At 37.6% G+C, this 16,510-nt stretch overlaps 1 protein-coding gene across 1 annotated transcript in view; it reads right to left on the bottom strand.

Moving 5' to 3' along the window:
• Positions 1-3,343: 3,343 nt before the first annotated feature.
• Positions 3,344-16,510, bottom strand: part of LOC144979187 (uncharacterized) — a 179,406-nt gene continuing 166,239 nt past the window's right edge. Inside the window, exons 29-34 of the mRNA XM_078925797.1 lie at positions 12,883-14,661; positions 10,819-12,822; positions 7,352-7,509; positions 5,018-5,137; positions 4,444-4,531; positions 3,344-3,584 (exon numbers count right to left, since the gene is read on the bottom strand). Of these exons, the coding sequence (XP_078781923.1) occupies positions 3,438-3,584; positions 4,444-4,531; positions 5,018-5,137; positions 7,352-7,509; positions 10,819-12,822; positions 12,883-14,661 (4,296 nt within the window). The 3' untranslated portion in view covers positions 3,344-3,437. The remainder of the gene's footprint in view (positions 3,585-4,443; positions 4,532-5,017; positions 5,138-7,351; positions 7,510-10,818; positions 12,823-12,882; positions 14,662-16,510) is intronic.

Here is a 16,510-nt window from a genome sequence, read left to right as displayed (position 1 = left end):
ATGATGATGATGATGATGATGATGATGATGATGATGATGATAACACAAATAATAGAATTCATACTAATATTATACACATAATATTGACGATGATGATAACGTCAAATTGCGTTAGAACGTTTGCCTCGAGGAAAAACTTGACCAGTATGAATTTGGAGCGTTTCAAGTATTCTTTAAGCTTTATTACAACTATTTTCCTTGTTAAAAGACATGACTTTTATCATAGGAAATAAATGCAGTAAAACTAAATTTCCCTTAATTGGTCCATAAATAAAGATGCAATGTTTTTCCTTAAGACAACGTTACCCTATTTGTCGGCAACAAAGGTAGGAAGTGGTATATATGCAGTTTTATCACAATCAAGTATATTAATATAAGGCATCGCAACAAAGCAAAATTATTATCATCACTTTAAACGCCAGTAACAATAACAACAACAAAGTGGTAGTGGTGGTGGTGGTGGTGGTAGTAGTAGTAGTAGTAGTAGTAGTAGTAGTAGTAGTAGTAGTAGTAGTAGTAGTAGTAGTAGTAGTAGTAGTAGTAATAATAATAATATTAGTAGTAGTAGTAGTAGTCGTCGTAGTAGTAGTAGTAGTAGTTGTTGTTGTTGTTGTTGTAGTAGTAGCAGTAGTCGTGGCAGTAATAGTAGTAGTAGTAGTAGTAGTAGTAGTAGTAGTAGTAGTAGTAGTAGTAGTAGTAGTAGTAGTAGTAGTAGCAGTATTATAGTAGTAGTGGTAGTAGTGGTAGAAGTAGTAGTAGTAGTAGTAGTAGTAGTAGTAGTAGTAGTAGTAGTAGTAGTAGTAGTAGTAGTAGTGGTAGTAGTGGTAGTAGAAGTAGTAGTAGAAGCAGCAGTAATAATGGTACAATAGTAGAAGTATCAGTGTTATATGGGGTTTTTAAAAATAGTAAACACATTTATCTCCTAGATGTATGGGTTTTCTAATAAAAAATAGTGCTCTCTCTCTCTCACTATCTCTCTCTCTCTCTCTCTCTCTCTCTCTCTCTCTCTCTCACGCACTCTCTCCCTCTCTCCTTTGTTTTACGACATAGATTGGCTTCTATATTCAACAATGTCCATATAAGAATGTCACAATGTAAAGATAAGAATCACAGAATTCCAGGAACTCGTATAAATGAAATTATGGTTACAATCATAACACAGTAATTCCAAACATAACCACCGCTTATTATTATACAACATTATAATACAAATGACAATAATGTAGAGATTCCACGTCCTTTTACAAATTTAAAGATTATCATATATTAATTCAATCATAATGAAAGTAATGAAAAAGTGAAAAAATCCCTGATGTCAAACTATAAATATTTACAATAACAATAACAACAACAATAGTAATAGTATTAATAATAATAATCACCAAATGTCATAAAACAACGACCGTAAGATAACTTCATTTCACCTAAATTTTAGTGCAAAAAAAAACAAATACAAAAATAAATTTCTCTTATTTATCCCCAAGGAGGAAAATTTATCTTTGAGATTATTCCTGTGGAAGACTAGAATTGGAATAACCCAGGGGTCAGACACAATGCAGCGCCGCAAAGTGAGCTGGCTTGGGCAGCAGCCTCTTATGGTTCTCACCCTACTATGTTATGACGATCGACCCAATCAGCAAAGTCCGGTCCGCAATTCGTGCACCGTCGCGAACCCGCCTGGTAGCATCGTCACAACACACCGTTCGATTAGATGCTCTGCCGTTTCGGGTTCTTGCCCACATTGGGTCTACGTTGGACAGGTGGAAAGTCCCCACTGATGAAGCGCACTAGCTCGGGCGAAGTGATTTGCTCAATCAAAACCACACAGCGTGACAGAGAATCAAAGTGGGTACCTTCTGGGTACAGAGCTAGGACCAAACCGCGGTGCCACGTTAATGTGGGATACGCAAGAAGTTTGGAATCAAGATTCCAGTTGTCTCTGCCAGATCAGCTTTTGTCAATACTGCTATGGACTTATACTATGAGCTACTCTAGGAATGAGTTGCTCCCCTTTTGTTAATAGCTTAACCAATTAATTAAATTATATGCATGATTAATATTTCTAACAATGCGTATAATTTATCAGAGTGGCAGGCTCAAGAAGAAGGATTCACTCTTTATTCACAACTTTATACATATTATTTAAGCTTTATTATCATTATGATATAGGAGGAAAGTAAATTATCGCCAATGTTGTGTTTTGAAGAGAACTATAGAACTATAGCGTCCTGTGAAAATTGATCAAACCCAGCTATGAAAAAGTGAAAAACGCTACAAGAAACATACTAATGAATATAACATTTTCAAAAAGAAAAATAAATAAATGAATTAACCTAAAAAAAAAAACTATTTAAAAATTTAAAAAAAAAACAAACAAAAAAAAAAAAAAACAAATTAACAAATGCGGTACGTTTCCAGCTCAAAACCCTTCTTCAGCTTATAACAAAAAAAAAACGGTATAAATATGAATACATCACTATAAATCGATACAGTCTAAGTAAGACATGTCTAGTCTAGTCCGCAACTAAACAATATCATGGTAACAACAACATTGACATAATGACATTATAGACTCACCAGTTACGGCACTTAGCACGTTTATGTACGCAATCAATAAATACACAGTAAAATGATGTAAACATTGTATATCTATCGCCTTACAGGAGTCGTGTCTTGTTGGATCTACATAATATTGAGTGTTGCTGTTGGCTAGAGAGAGATCCTTTGTACAAGCGCTTATTATGAACACGTTTAGTGGATAATGCGCCTTATTATAATATGTTCCGTCCTACATGTTAAATGTTGCTGTTGACCAGGGACCACTTGTAAAGCGCTTTGAGCACATTTAGTGGATATTGCGCTATATAAAGCTCAATTTAAAAAAAAAAAATCTCATTTTAGAAAGGCGTCAAATACCCAATCTGACAACTTTTATTTAGACGTGTCTAATTATCTATATATACATCATTACTTATCAGGCCATGGTTATATCATATCCCATGATGCAATTTTATAATCATCATATTTGTCATTATTTCCATCAAATATTATATTAACTCCTTCAAATCAGGTCAGAATGAGTACCTGGCTATATATAATGATTGGTGGATATTGTTACAGTGGTAGTACAAATAAGCAAAAGTAGCGTTAACAGGCGACTAGTACTGAATGAAATGAAATTTTAATCCAAATGGCCGACTAAGAGCACAAATATTATATATAAAATGAATCAATTAATTTAATATTGTAAAGCGCATTAAGCATGGTGATTGTGTCAAAAGTAGCCTTTTAAAATGATTCTAATATTTATAAATAAAAATTCAAATACCGTTGGAATTAAAAACAAAAACATAAAAACAAACAAACAAACAACAAACAGCCGAGGCTGTCGTGTCGGACGACCATGTAAGCGGAAGGCACATTGAGAATCAAGTAAGTCAATTACTGTTGAGGCTGGCCAGGCGTTGTCTCGGACTGCTCTTGGAAGATGACGAGCTCGAGATTTGACTTCGCATGTAGGTTGGCAGTGTGGATGTCTTGGTCTTCGGGTTATAGGCGAAGATGGGGCAGTTTGTCCATAGGGTCTAAGTGGGGAGGAAACAGAAAATAATATCTCCAGTCATAATTATTATAAATATATAGAAAATAAATAAAACAAAAATCCATTACAGATTTTTTTTAAAATATTATTTTTTTTTAAATCAATAAATAGACACACAAAAAAAAGACAAAAAAGAGAAAAAATATACACAGATAATTAAAAATAATAAATAAAGAAATAATACTCTTAATTGATAAATAAACATAGGAATAAGTTTTTTAAAAAAGTAAATAAATGAAAATTAGATATATAAATATATGAAAAGTGATTTAAAAAGAAAGAAAGAAAAAATACATACATAAATTATAAAAGTGATAAATAAATAAATAAATAAATAAATAATAATAAATCAATTAATAAATACAACTAAATAAATAAATAAATAAATGTAAAAAAATTTTTTTAAAGTAAAATAAATAAATAAATAAATAATAATAATAATAATAATAATAATAATAATAATAATAATAATAATAATAATAATAATAATAATAATAATAATAATAATAATATAATGATAATAATAATAATAAAAACAACATAATTTAGAGGAGGAAGAAGAAATTATAATATATATAAAATAATTAATAACATGAACAACATATAGATGTAACAGTACAAGTTTTAAGATCATCATTTGAACTTGAAAGCAAACTTGTAAGTTAATATTATTAGAAAGTCTTGCCTTGAAGTTTGTTTATTCGTTGGGTTTTATTTTAGTTTTTAAATATGTTGTTTTGGAGGGCTGGGGGTGTTCACTCTTAGAATTTCTATGAAGTAGACTACATATTTGGAAGCTAATGCGGAGTTGTCGTATTACGTCGAGTTGTTAATAAACTTACTTCGTTAGCTTCTCTGATCCAAACGAGTACAGCCTCATCGTCGCTGTGGGCGCCCGCCAAGCTTAAAACTGTTGGCTTTCCTCTCATACTGTGTTATTTGGAATGGATAGAGTTAAATAGTGTTGGTTTGATGATGGTGACGGTGGTGGTAAAGATTGTTGTTGGTGCTGATGGTAAATTTGTTTGTGGTGGTGATGGTGGTGATGGTAGTGGTGGTGATGGTGGTGGTGGTGGTGGTGGTGGTGGTGATTGTGGTGGTGATGATGAGAGTAATGAGGTTGAGATGATTATGATGGTGGTGATGATGTTAGTGGTGTGGTTGCATTGATGATGATGATGATGATGATGATGATGATGATGATGACGACGACGATGATGATAATGATGATGATGATGATGATGATGATAAAGAAGAAGACGAGGATGATGATGTTGATGATGATGATGATGATGATGATGATGATGATGATGATGATGATGATGATGATGATGATGATGATGATGAGGATGATAATGATACCGATGATGATGATGAGGACGGTTGCAGTGATGATGGTGGAGGCATCAAACCTACTCAGTTCGAAGCAGCCACTTGACGGGTTTGTCCGAGATCTTGTTCTTGCTAAGGAGGGACATATCCACGTTGAATTGGACCTCCACCGTACTCGCTACGCTCGTGGATCGACTGGCCAAGCTTCAATGATCCAATGAAAAGGAAGAAAAAACCCCAAAACAAACCAAAAATTACAAACAAACTTTAGATATCATGTACATTTGTATAGCGCATTAATTGGATTCAATAGTCTGATGTCACGTCGCCCAGCAACGGCGGCTATCGTGGTTTCTAAACAAAGAAAATCGGTACTCTTTATTCTTCATGCTGGCTAGAACTTTTCAAATGTCTTGTAATCAGAATGTGTAACAGTCAAAATATGATCAGATTTATAATGATTTTTTTCCCTCTGGATAAGCTTTTATGCTCGTCGGAGAAATATTTCATAAGGGCGTCCGCCATTGTTCCGATAGTTTAGAGCCAGTTACTAAGTTACCATGCGTCATTACGAGGGAAGTGACGTTACGACTGTTGAAGCCTATTATGGCTTATGGCGTCAATCTGGCATTGTGACGTGTAGATCGTATGCGCTTGGCTAAGAAGTTCACAAACATTGCCATCCGGAGGTTAACTGACCAACACATAAAACTGTGTGTATCCATGAACGTTTATAGTCAGGTTACTACAGTTAAGCGAGCATTACTCATAAACGCGAATGACAAAAAACAATAACAAAGACCTGAGTGACGTCCTCTTCGAACTATCTATTGTGACCTATAGATAGTATGCGCTTGGCTAAGAAGTTCGCAACATTGCCATCCGGAGGTATAACGGACCACCACAGACACCTAAGTGTAACCTTGAAAGTTAATAGTCTTGTTAAATCAGTTTAGTGAGAATTAATTACTCATAAACGCGTATGGCAAATAGCAATAACAAAGACCTGAGTGACGTCAACTTCATACTCTCTAAAGGTAATATCAGAATAAGCACAATGGTTGATTGATCGTCGAAGCCTCTGTTCCCTTATAGAACCAATCCCCTTTGTCTTGCTTCTTCTGTGGTGATTTTAACTTAATATCTACGTCTTTTGTGCGGCTATGTGGTCAAGTGTTATCACACTCGCTTTCAGACCAGAAGGTCATGGGTTTGAGCTTCGCTCGGCGCATAGTGTTGAGTCCTAGGAAAAGACTCTTTACTCACATTCTCTCATCGTTCTGTAAAATTAGTACCTGACCAACAACAGCGTTCTCTCTCTCTCTCTCTCTCTCTCTCTCTCTCTCTCTCTCTCTCTCTCTCTCTCTCTCTCTCCGAAAAAATGTAATATGGCCTAATAGGCGTTATGTGATGTCCTCCATGTTAAGTGTTGCCGTTGGCCAGGGACCTCTGATGTAAAGCGCTTTGAGCACGTTTAGTGGATATTGCGTTAACTAAAAGCCCAAGAATGAATGGGATGAATAAATTGACCTAAATATTAAGAAAGTTACAAGTTTTCAATGTTTGACGAACAAAATTTCACCAACCTCAATCAGAGCATGTATTTTTAACTCGTGTTAATCCTTTTAAAAATGTAATTTCAATCAGCAGGTTACGAATAGGGACGCTTAAAAAATGAATTTTCTGTCGAAAATAATTTAGAATGAATTAAATGAAAATTATTGAGCGCATTTAGAATGGTAAAACCGTGAAAATTTTCTATACAACTTATCAAAGTGACAAATTAGGGAGCAGGCACTGGTGTAAGATAATAATCTCAAAAGGTGTATATATAGTGTGTATGTGTGTGTGTGTGTGTGTGTGTGTGTGTATGTGCTTGCGTGTATTTGAAACTGCCAGAAAAAAAGCATAAGAAAAATACAAGAAAAAAAAACATCCCCAAAACATTAAGCTGCAACGAAACACCATTTCAGATTTTTACCAAACAACCTATAGATAGTTCGAAGATGACGTCACTCAAGCCTTTGTTTTTGTATTTTGCCATCCGCGTTTGTGAGTGATACTCACTAAACTGTATTACCCCGACTATAAAAGTTCATGGTTACACATAGTTTTGTGTGTTGGTCCGTTATACTTCCGGATGGCAATGTTATGAGCTCTTGGCCAAGCGCATACTATCTATAGAAGGAATTAAATTCAAGTCAAAGCTCTTTGTTATTGATTTTAAACAGCCATTTTAATGATTAGTTCTCATTAGATTATATCGATCAGACTATAAATGTGTAAGGTTACACACAAGTTTTGTGTGTACGTTGGTACGCTATATTTGGCTGGTGGATGTTGTAAGTATTTTACCTAAGCGCATAGCACCATATATTGGATAAAATTAATGTTGGGATATCATTATTATTGTTTTACCTGTATGTGGTGGAGCGAGGGAATTTGGAATGGAACTGCTTGCTTCCGGGCATACCAGCGAGCTCCCCATCGCACTGGGACGGAGTTGAGATCTCGTCGTACGATGACCAGCAGACTGAGTTGGATCGGCTGAGGGTTGGGGTGTGAAGGAACGATACCTGTGTGGATAGATAGATAAATAAGTCGTAGTAAGAGTCCTTCAGATCAGAATTATAGGCACATGGAGCCGGAGGTTATCCCGGTATGTTTCTATGGCGTGAAATGGACAGTAGCAATTGCTTGCTACCCTTTGGATAGGACGCTACTAGTCTATCGTAAAGTAAATTTATGCCAGAACAAACAGCTACCCAATCTGGGTGGACATGGGTTGGGTGGGGGGGGGGTGGTGGCAGAAAAAATCTCGACTGCACCGGGAGACCGATCTCGACCCCTTTACGTGTGAAGCGAGTGCTCTACCAAATGAGTTAAAGGTGTGGATATGTAATGGGATATAAATTAGAACATAGATAGTTGTCATTACGAGTACTTTTTATTGACGCTGAAATTTGGTGCAAGAATACATTGTGAACGCAACATTAACAGCGCTGTCAGTACAAGAAAGGAATAATAAAAGTTAATCTCATTGACACAACTTTGAAGGGACAACGATCACAAAATTAAACATGAATTTATGATTTTCAATAGTTTAGTGAAATTGAAAAAAATATGGAGCTCTTTATATAGCGCAATATCCACTAAACGTGCTCAAAGTACTTTACAAGGGGTCCCAGGCCAACGGCAACACTTAACTTGTAGGATGAGATATGACGCCTGTTAGGCGATATTACAATTTTTTCTGGACAGCGACAACACTGATAATGGCCAAGTACTCGTTTTACACCTGGGTACGGTGAGAGAATGTGAGTAAAGAGTCTTTTCCAAGGACTCAACAATGCGCCGAGAGAGGCTCGAACCAAGGACCTTCCGATCCGAAAGCGAGTGTCATACCACAAGATCACAAAGCCGCACAGCAAATAAATCTATGTGGCAGATGGACAGAAAAAAGATGCTATGAGTTTGACGTAACTCGCAGTTTGCTGCCGACTTCAGGCGGCCAAAAGAAATGCCAGACCTGCCGACTTTAGTATTTAAAAAATCGTATTTTTTAGGAGATAAAAAATTGTAGTGGCTATGGATAGTATGCGCTTGGCTAAGAAGCTCACAACATTGCCATCCGGAAGTATAACGGACCAACACACAGAATATGTGTAACCTTAACCGTTTATAGTCTGGTAAATACATTTTAGTGAGAATTACTCATAAACGCGGATGACAAAAAACAATAACAAAGACCTGAGTGACGTCAACTGCATTCTATCTATAGTTAACTTTGAAAACTCACCCTCGCGTGGATTAACTATCTCCCTACCAGCCATTTTCAGGATTTTCCCCAAAACTTCACACCCAACTAACACAAAAATATTTTTTTTATCGCTCAAACATGATAGCAGTAAGTTCTTGCGATGGATAAATAATTTCTTGAGCAAAAACATGCTCTACAAACAGTGTTCAGCTTCTTTTAAATTTTATGATGAAGAAAAATGTTGGTTGTATCGTAACGAATGTGACGAATTTCCTATTATGGTTGATAATGAGAGGGTAAAATAACACTTCAAAATCTTTAAAAATATGATGTCTGGCATCGACTTTCATTTTTAATAAGTTTTAATGACTTAGAGATGTTCATGAAGATCGGAAAATGGAGCCAAAATTTCGTAAATCGACGAATTATTCCGTTATAATAGACAAATCAAGAAATGCTCATGCTTAAATAATCAGTCCGTCAGAGCCATAATAGTCATGAAGCTTGTATAAAACCGATTTCTGTAACACTAGGCAGACAATAGCAATTGCTTGCTACCCCATTGATGGGACGCTATTCTATAGATAGTTGACGAAGTTGACGTCACTCAGGTCTTTGTTATTGTTTTTTTTTTGCCATCCGCGTTTATGAGTAATTCTCACTAAACTGTATTAACCAGACTATAAACGTTCAAGGTTACACAGAATTTTGTGTGTTGGTCCGTTATACTTCCGGATGGCAATGTTGTGAGTTTCTTAGCCAAGCGCATACTATCTATAGCAGCATACCTACTACTTGCGCCAGGTTTAAAAGACCCAGCTATCTCATCCCTGATTGGTGGGCATGGCGGGCTCAGAGAGAAAAAAAAATTGGACGCCCGGGATGGATATCGGTCTGTTCGCTTGTGGAGCAAGAGGACAACTAACTTAACTGAGATATAGGGACACCAAAGAGATGCGAAGAGGTGCGGCTATGTGATCTTGTGGTATGACACTTGCTTTCGGATCGGAAGGTCCTGGGTTCGAGTCTCGCGCTCGGCGCCTAGTTGAGTCCTTGGAAAAGGCTCTTTACTCACATTCTCTCATCGTACTCAGGTGAAAAATGAGTACCTGGCGTTAACAGCGTTGTCTTTGTCCGAAAAATTGTATTATCGCTTAACAGGCGTCATGTCCCGTCCTACATGTTAAATGTTGCTGTTGACTAGGGACCCCTTGTAAAGCGCTTTGAGCACATTTCGTGGATATTGCGCTATATAAAGTTCAATTAATTTTTTTTTGTAATGTACCAAATTCTACGGTCATTGCAGAAAATTTTAGACCAAGAAAAAAAATTTGTAAAAATCAAATGAAATTGCATGTATGAAGGGCAAACTGGTAATATAATACATAAATTGTGTTATTGATGATAACCAGTAGTGGTGTCTTGGCAATGGTGAACTCCTAAATAAAGTCGAAAAAAACTCTTGTGGTCTTCAAACTCTGCTAAAAGTCAATTATAATTGGTGAGTCCATCTTTGTTCTTAATTACAGAAGCAATACGTCTTGGCATGCTTTCTACCAGTCGCTGACAAAGTTCTTGCAATATGTCCTCATTCCACACTTGCAATAAAATGTCTCTGAGGTCAGATACACTCGATGGTCGGTGTTTAAACTTTACAACCGTAAAGTGAAATTACATTTTTTAGCTCGTATAAAAAAGTGCTTGTAAAAATTGCTCATTTGGACTGTATGAAACAGAATTATGATCTTATATATATTTTTTATTATTTTATATATATAATTGTGACACTCATTGAACATTGTGTAATCTTAGAGAACGTCTTTATTGGCATCTTCTTTATAATTTTTTAATTATCCACCTATTTGTTTGAATTAATGAATAAAATTGAATATAAAAGCTTCGAAAAAGAACAAAACAAACCCAAACAGAATACCAAACACGGAATGTTTCTTACTCTTCTCTCGTCTGTCTTGATTTTATGAGATGCATTACTGTTTTTACTCTTTTTGTAGTAGGCTGAAGAAGGATTTTGAGTGTATTCAAAACGTTTCGTGTTTGTTTGTTTTTTAAATTCCTTTTTCGAAGCTTTTAAATTCAATTTTGTTTTTTACTTTGTAAAACCAACCTTCTCATCTTCCAAGACATGTTTGTAATGTTCCTCAAAAGTAGACGCGGTGTCCCGGAGAAACTGGTTCATCCGTTGCTCCCGAGAGTCGGAAGTGACGCTCAGATTGCTCAAACGTCTTTTGAGCATGTCGGACTCTGTGTTGGTTTCTGCGCATACGGAATCTCCTCCATCGAACGAGAAAGCAAGACTTTCCATGTCGGTGTCCACGTGAACGTTCGTATAATCCAATCGCCATCGAGCACTGGCATCACGTGGTGGGACGTTGTTTCCATCTATGCTACTGTTATCCATTGAACTCATTCGGCTAAGTTTATTGCGGTGATTGTGAGGAGATGAAGAAGGTTGAGGAAGCGGAGGGTTTTGTCCTGAAGTTGATGGCTGAGAAGGGGTAGACGTTGAAGGTGTTGTGTTGTTGCTATTGCTTGAGATGTTGCCAATTTTTGTATTAAGATTAGAGTAAAGTGTTGTTGTTGTTGTGGTAAATGGAGACCCTTTGGGTGGTTCCGAAGGTTGTAGCGGAAAAGTGTTATTGTTGTTGTGCGAGTTGGAAGTAGCATTTCCTTGAAGAAAATGATCACCACTATCTAAATTTTCATTTTGAATGGATTTTCCAACAACTGCAGTGTCTGCCGATTTGAGCTGATTTTTCTGAGGGTTATTTGTGACTGAAAGTCTTCTGTAGCTGTCCTTAAACGATTTCACCCTCGCTTCGTGGACTCTTTTATCCTCGTCAGAGTCACCATAATATTTTGTATCAATTGTCTCTGGCATTTTATCAGAAGATGAGTTTTTCTTTTCACTGTCGTTATTTGTTAACGGGGATGACAACAGTAGCCTCTTACTGGATGCTCTTTTGGCTAATTTCATCTTTCCGCTGCTCGTTGTTGTCAAGATCTGTTTGGAATGGTGATGATTGTGCGTTGATACAGATTGATTGCTAGTCATACTGTTCCTGTTACTGAATGGAAGCTTATCAGACGAAGAGGCTGAGGATTCCAGCTCGTGTGCGAGATGTTCAGATTGTCCTGAGGAACTTAGGCGACTTATCTTCTGATGAGGTCTTTGAGAAGACCACGATTGAGAAGAGTCAGTTGAAAAATTCTTAGAAAATGACCTGTTTAAGAAATTCTTAGGTCTCATTACAGTATCATCGTCAGCTTTTCCTACCCCAAACGTGTCTTCTACAGAGCTTGATCTCCATTTTGAAGGACTACCCGATTTCCAGGAATTATGCCTTTCGTTCTTTGCCTTTTCTTCAAGAGAGATATTGTGTTCAAATTTGGCAGCAAGAGCTTTAACCTTGCAACTAGAGGACAGACTTTCAACCATGTCGGATTCAACATCTGAATGGAAAGAATCGCTACTTGTGCTGTAAGCGGATTCACTTTGATCATCAGAGAGATTCTCATTTTGGGTAATAGTGGTCTCGTTTTCCAATTCGTTCTCTTCAAGTGTCAGGGGAAACGCTTCAGGAATTGGTTTACAATCAGGAGAATAGTCTAGAATGTCATCATCGATTTCATGATCGCTACACTCAGCTTCAACTTCATAAACATTCCCATTGAAAATCTCACCATTGTGATTGCCTTTTGGTGTACCAATATATTCCCCGAAGCTCTCTTCCTCTTCACTACTCGAAGACTTATTGTGATTATTTATCCCATTCACAGCAGTGAACTTATCTATAGAACCTCCTCGAGACAATATCTCAGCTATCTGGTTTATTTTGTCAGGGCTAAAATTGTTGTCTAAACTATTTCGCCCGGATTTGGAGCTGGAAGAGGATCTGAAAGACTTTCTATTTTTAGAATGATTGGAAACGGGTGATTTAGCGATTGCAATACTCTTAGACGGAGATCTTCCTGATTTTGTGTTTATATTGTCATCTTCATTTCCAACTTTTGAAACTTCAATGTCAGCGTTTGTTGACTTTTCTTGCTGTTTTTCCTCTTCTACCACATCCTCTTCAGAATTGAATTGATTGGGTTGAATTGTAGTATCCTTTGTAAATGTGTCCATTCAACTGGAAGAAGGCAGAAACCGCTGCTTCAAAATGTCAACGTTTTTTTTCTCAACGTTAACGGGTATACTTGCTTTTTCCTTGTCTGTACTTTCTTCTCCACTGCCTGAAATTTTATTACTTAACTTATCTCTTATTACTGCGTTCACCTCATCGCAAAATACATCATCAGAACCAGTTGTTTTGGCAGACTCTTCAGAAATGCTACGCCCGTTGGACTTGAATGAAGTAGTCGCTCTCGTCTCACTTGAAACACTATCATCATTAGTGGCCTTCTCAACACATTCAGTTTGATTGGATTCATCCTCCTCTTCCTTATTGTAAAATTGAGACGAGACATTTACACAGCACTCCAAACTAACTGGCCCGGTTCTCACTTCATCCTGCTTCATTGTCATTTCTAATGCACCATCACTCCGGGAATTTATTTCATTTCCAGCGATCGTATTTTGGCAATAATCTTGTACTGTGTCATCCTCATTATTCAGATTTCCACCACTGGCTTCCGTGTTCTTCTCTTCAGTGGAACAGGAAATTCCACTGTCTTCAGATTTAGTAAGATCTCTGGGTGAAGATGAAGAGGCGGATCGACTTGGAGAACTCACCTCTCGTCTCGTTCGAGATTCTCGTTTCGCCCGAGATTGAAAATGAGAATCAGAGTGAGACTCACATTGGCCGTTCTCCCGGCTTCCCTGGATAGTTTCGTCAGAAACGTTTGTGATTGTGTTGGTGGAACTGCTTCTCCCTTCCTCGTCCAGCTCTGGTCGAAATAAATAATAAACGGTGGGGTAATCTGGAGCAGGAGGAGAACTCTTCTTTGGAGAGGAAGAACATGATGAAATATTACTGTCAACACATTCAACAACAACGACGCTTGGATCATTTTTAACATCCAGGTTTTCATTCAACAATTCTTCTTCACCATCTTCTTCTTCCCTAATGGTCTTATCTAAGACATGGGCAGAAGACGTTGATGAATTTCTAGAATTTGGTGACTTTATAAGGTGTTGACCAACATTATCACTATTCCACGAATTATTCAAACTGTTTTTGGCATCACCTTCATCAACCTCCTCATTCTCTTTTTCATCACTCAAAATATCTACAGAGGTTCTGATAACACTGCTATCAATGCCCGAATCATGAATTAAAGACTTTTCTATTTTCGTGGTTGAAGATGGGTCTCCACAATTAGTCACAGCTTTGCTAGAAGCACTCTTGCTAATATTTACATCTGAGTTTTTATCATTTTTCACAGATGAGTTGCTATCCTTTGATGACAATTTCTCGCGGAGTTTCCTTTTTATCCTGGAAGAAGTCTCACCCCCAACTCTCCTTCTTTCCTCATCTCCTTTCCCTCCTTTCTTCTTCATTCTCCTCGTTTCTCTGCTGTTCTCCTTCTCAAATATCAAACACCTTCTCTCCTCCGTCTCCGTATCATTATCCTCCTCATCCATTTCCTCCTCATCACCGTCACCTGCTTCCTCCTTTTTCTTCCTCCTCTTTCCAAGAAATCCCTGCCCGACCAATCTCTGAAGGTATAAGTCTTTCACTCTCTTTTCCACTTCAACTATTCTTGCATAGCTGTCGGACTTTTGGGCGTCTGTATCTCTCCCACTTGAAGACTTCAAGGACTGTCCGCAATCAGCGTCCAATCCGACCAAGCTGTCAGTGAAGAAGGATGACGCCTCGGAGGCGAGGCTGTTCTGTGTGAAGACGTCGAATGTATACAGAGTTCCCTCCCCTGTTCCTACCCAGACACTGTGGTCCAGAGCAAGAATTGACGTGATACGAGCTGGGTTGAAATTGCTGTCGTCGTCCTGGAAAAACAAAACAAACAAAACAAAAACATTTATTATTAAACGAGTTATATAGTTGTGTATCAATGATTCACCGCCAAATAATGGTATTACGTTGTAATGTACTAGATGCTAAAGGTTGACTAGATAACCAAAACCAGGAAAATTGGGGGGGGGGGGGAGGTTCCCGATAATTCAGTTGGTAGAGTACTCGCTTCACAATGAAAAGGAGCGAGGTCGTTCCGGGGTGTAGTCGATATCTTTCTCTGACCCCTATTTCCACCCATTAGTGATTGGGTAGCTGGGTCTGTTAGATCTGGTGGGAAGAACTTTGCGATAGACGACTAGCGTCCTATCCAAAGTAGCAAGAAATTGCCATTGTCCGTTTCACGCTATAGAAACCGGGATAAACTCCGGCTCCATGGGCCTAATGGGTCTGAAGGAGGACGAAACTTGGGTTAAAATAAGCTCAATACTCTATTTAGGCAAATGAATGAAGTACTTCCGACAAGTTCATACATCAAAAACGTGACCAATCGTCTCAAAGCGTTGCTGAGTCAGGATGATGTAACTTGAAATACTAACAAAAGAGTGAAAATCGGGAGGCTTCGTATGGGAACAATACAGACAATGGACGTTTCGGGTACAAACCCTTAGCACAACAATACACAATTTAACGTGGAAAATAAAATAAAATAAAATGAAAAATAAATTGTGTAGTTTGTACTCAATGGTGGTTGCAGTATGATTGATGTAACTTGAGAATTTATAGAGGGCAATATCCATAAAACGTGCTCAAATAGCTTTACAATAAAAAAATAAAAATGAAAATCCCATTTATTCATCCCATATAGGAGATTTGTCTTTAGGGTCTATTCCAAGGGAAACCAGGCATCAGCCGCAGTGCAGCGCCGCAAATTGAGCTTGAGCGAGGTGACTTGCTCAAGCCCACATAGTACAGCACAGCAGCGGGTGATCGAACTCTGTACCTTTCGGGTACGAAGCAAAGACCGTAACGCTGAGCCACGCATTCCCTAAGGGGTCCCTAGTCAACATCAATACTTCAAATGTAGGACGTCGATGCTGAAAATTATTGATTTAAACTTTTAGATAGTATGACGTTGACGCCACGCAGATCTTTGTTTTTGTTTATCGTCATCCACGTTTATGATAATTCTCACTAAGCGCTTAGAGTCTGGTGTCTCGGAGTTATAGCGCTATATAAGTTTTCAGCATTATTAAACTGTATTAACCAGACAAGGTTACACCTAGTGTGTGTGTTGGTCCGTTATACTTCCGGATTGCAAAACTGTGAGCTTCTTAGTCAAGCGCATACTATCTACATGTTTCATTTTATCTAAGTTGACACAATGCCAAATTGACGCGATTGGTCATTACACATCAGGTAAAAAGGTATTAGATTGGGGGTGAATTATGTGTTAAAAAATAGATCTATAGGCAGATATACGAATTTTGGGTCATATTCATATTATGCGTTATAGGGGACAATGCTCTCGTGCTCTGAAAAAAAAAAAAACAACACGTATTTTGACTTTTGACCAGAAATCTTGTCCTTCAAATATCGGTTGATTAAAACGACCCTCGTCTTGGCTAAAACCGTCAAATATGAGACTTCAAGACATTATGAAATGATTGGCCTTAAAACTCGACTCAGGTGTGAATGAATACCCGGCTGTTGGTAGCGACGGATAATCCGAGTGTTTGTACGAAAAAACGCCTAACTGGCAACTGGTACGGCCTGGAATGGAAATACAGTTACTTATGGTCTTTGTTGAAATCAATAAAACATTGTGAAGCGCATTGAGTGTGGTAAGATCATGAAAAAGCGTTATATAACTGGTCATATTTA

This window comes from Berghia stephanieae, chromosome 9, assembly GCF_034508935.2.
Source record: "Berghia stephanieae isolate SIO BIC M18660-M18661 chromosome 9, UCSD_Bste_1.3, whole genome shotgun sequence".
NCBI classification, from domain to species: domain Eukaryota; kingdom Metazoa; phylum Mollusca; class Gastropoda; order Nudibranchia; family Aeolidiidae; genus Berghia; species Berghia stephanieae.
This window is presented reverse-complemented; position numbering and strand designations above follow the sequence as displayed.